At 26.0% G+C, this 2,850-nt stretch overlaps 1 protein-coding gene across 1 annotated transcript; it reads right to left on the bottom strand.

Moving 5' to 3' along the window:
- Nucleotides 1-209: 209 nt before the first annotated feature.
- On the bottom strand, nt 210-2,795 carry ENU1_103270 (leucine rich repeat / protein phosphatase 2C domain containing protein; the record flags this gene model as incomplete). Its single annotated transcript, XM_008859375.1, has 1 exon — nt 210-2,795. One exon carries the CDS (start codon nt 2,793-2,795, stop codon nt 210-212), a length of 2,586 nt encoding a protein of 861 aa, XP_008857597.1.
- Nucleotides 2,796-2,850: the final 55 nt, after the last annotated feature.

The following is a 2,850-nucleotide window of genomic DNA, read 5'->3' as shown; positions in this document are numbered from 1 at the left end:
CTTTTCTCAGAATTTTGGCTGTTAATTTTTCCACATAAATACTAACTTTTTTTAATTTAAATTAATAACAAAAAAAATGCTTAAAATTTGTTATATACAATTTTCATTTATTTTTATATGATAGTTAAGAAAAAAAGAATTACAAAAGAAAGTTCAAGTAAAAATCAATTATGCCTTTTATTAGTGTCAATAACTCTTCTCTAATAGAGTTAGAAATGACAGACAACACACGAAATATTATCTTCAGACCCAAGAATATATGCCATATCTCTTATATAACCAGCAATTTCAGACATTCTTTTTGTTCCTTCTTTCTTTCTACAAATATCAGCTACTTTGCTATTAGACAATACATCCCATACACCATCACATCCTAAAACAATACACATATCAGTATCTTTTCTTCTAACATATCTGTTTACATGTGGTTCAGATGATACAAATGGTTGGAATCTTACATCACCAATAGACCTTGTGATGGCTAAAACTCCATTAACTCTTCCTTTAGTAATATATCCACCAACATCAACAACTCTTTGAATTTCATGTTCATTATATGCCTTATCATCTTCAGTTAATTGTTCATAATCTTGTTTTCTAACAACAATAGCACGTGAATCTCCTACATGTGCAGTATAATATTCATTTGGTGTTACTAATAATACACATGCAGTAGTTCCATCATTAAACTCTTTTTTATTAACTTCATTTGATAATTCATTAAATGTTTCAATAAGAGCAGCATCAATTCCTAAATTATTTTCGGTCATTAAATGTTTCTTCAAAATACGTGCAAAATGACATGCAACAAAATTACTACTTTCTGCTCCTCCATGTCCATCAAATAATCCAACTAAATGAACACCACCAGCAGTAAAATTCTCAATAATAATTAATGCATCTTCCATTTGATCTCTATTTCCACACATTTCTGAACTTCCAACACTAAATGTATCATTAGAAATGGCAACAGAATTAAATCTCATTGAATTTGGTTTTCCTAATGAAAAATGTTCAAGTGGTGTTTGAGATGTAAAGATAACAGGTCCAGTAATAGGTGTTTTTAAAGATGAAGAGAATTTATTTAATTTAACTTTATCATTCATAGTACAATGGAAATTAGTTAAACGAGTTAATGATGAAGTAAAGAACATTGGGAAATTTTCTGTGCTTGAATAATCTCCATTATATGACAAATCTAATGACCTTAATGAAGTCATTCCACATAAATCTGATGGACATTTTTCAATTTGATTAGTTGAAAGATCAAGATCTTTTACTCCAACTAAATTAACAATTGGTGTAATTTCTTTAATATAATTACAACTTAATTCAAGAATTTCTAAATTAGTTAATAATGAAAATTTCTCTGGTAATTCTGGAATTTGATTACAATTTAAGAAAAGTTCTACTAATTTAGTCATAGAGAATAATGATTCAGGAATTTTTGATAATTTATTATGTTCAAGATGTAATGTTGTTAGATTAGTTAATTCACTCATTGTTTCTGGTAATCTATCAATAATATTAATTCCTAATAACAATGCTTCTAATTTAGCAAAACAACTATATGAAATATCTGGTAATGAATCTAAATAATTATTTGACATATTTAATAGTACTAAATTAGTACAAGTTGTAATAGACATTGGGAATGCATTAAATGAATTAGAAGATAAGTCTAATGCGGTTAATGAAGTTCCAGTAAACATTTCTAATGGAATACTTCCAAGCATATTTTTTTGAAGAATTAATGTTTTAATTTCTTTTAAACATTTAATGTTAGGAAAGTCTTTTAATCTATTTTGTCCAAGATTTAATTTATGAATTGAATATTCCATGTCTGGTAAATCAAGTTCAACAATTTGATTACAACTTAAATCTATATCTCCTGAACATGGTAATTCTGTAACTTTTTCAAATTCTCCATTAGATAAATTAAGTTCTGAAACTTTTGTAAATTTTTGAAGACCAGCTGGTGGTACTTTAACTGATGTATGTTGTAATGTTAATTTACGAAGTCCAACAAGAGACATAAATGATTTAGGTAATGTTTTTAATGGAGAATAAGAAATATCAATTTCTTTAATTGTAGTTAAATTTTGAATTTGATCATTAATTTCATTAATTGGGTTAGCACTAACATCTAGTACAGACAATTTAGTTAATTTACATAATGATGGTGTAATTTTATCTATCTTATTATTCGAAATATCAAGAATTTGTAAATTACTCATTTTAGACATACCATTTGGAATAGTTGTAATTTTATTTTCTTTTACTTTCAATACTATTAATGATGAAAGTTCTAATAAAGGAGTTGGGAAGGATGTTAATAAATTATTAGAAATATCAATAAATGTAAGACTAGTTAATTTGGATAAATGTTTTGGTACACTTTGAATTCGGTTAATTGATAAATCCATAAATCTTAAAGCATGCAATGAACCAAAGTCATCATCAATTTTTGTTATTTGATTAATAGATAAATTAATTTCTGTAAGTGATGTTAGTTTAATTGATTTACAAAATCTTTTTAAATGATTACTTGATAAGTCTAAAGTCTTAAGAGTAGGAATATTTATTTGACTTGGAAGTGTTTTAATCATATTATCATTTCCTCGAAATTTTTGTAGTTTTGGTATTGAATTAATTTGTGATGGAATTTCTTGAATACGGTTCATTGATACATCTATTAAAACAACAGTCTTTAATTCTTTCTTTACTTCTTCTTGTGGAAATTCTGTTAAGTTCTTTGCATGTTTAACAATCTTCGTTTCAGTTTTCTCAGCCATTCCTTTAGAACTGATTTTTAAGTTTTTATCTTATTCTTTTTGTTTTAGTTAAAAA

Source organism: Entamoeba nuttalli, assembly GCF_000257125.1.
Source record: "Entamoeba nuttalli P19 unplaced genomic scaffold asmbl_4422, whole genome shotgun sequence".
NCBI classification, from domain to species: Eukaryota; Evosea; order Mastigamoebida; family Endamoebidae; genus Entamoeba; species Entamoeba nuttalli.
Note: the sequence above shows the minus strand (reverse complement) of the source record. Positions and strands in the feature narration are given on the sequence as shown.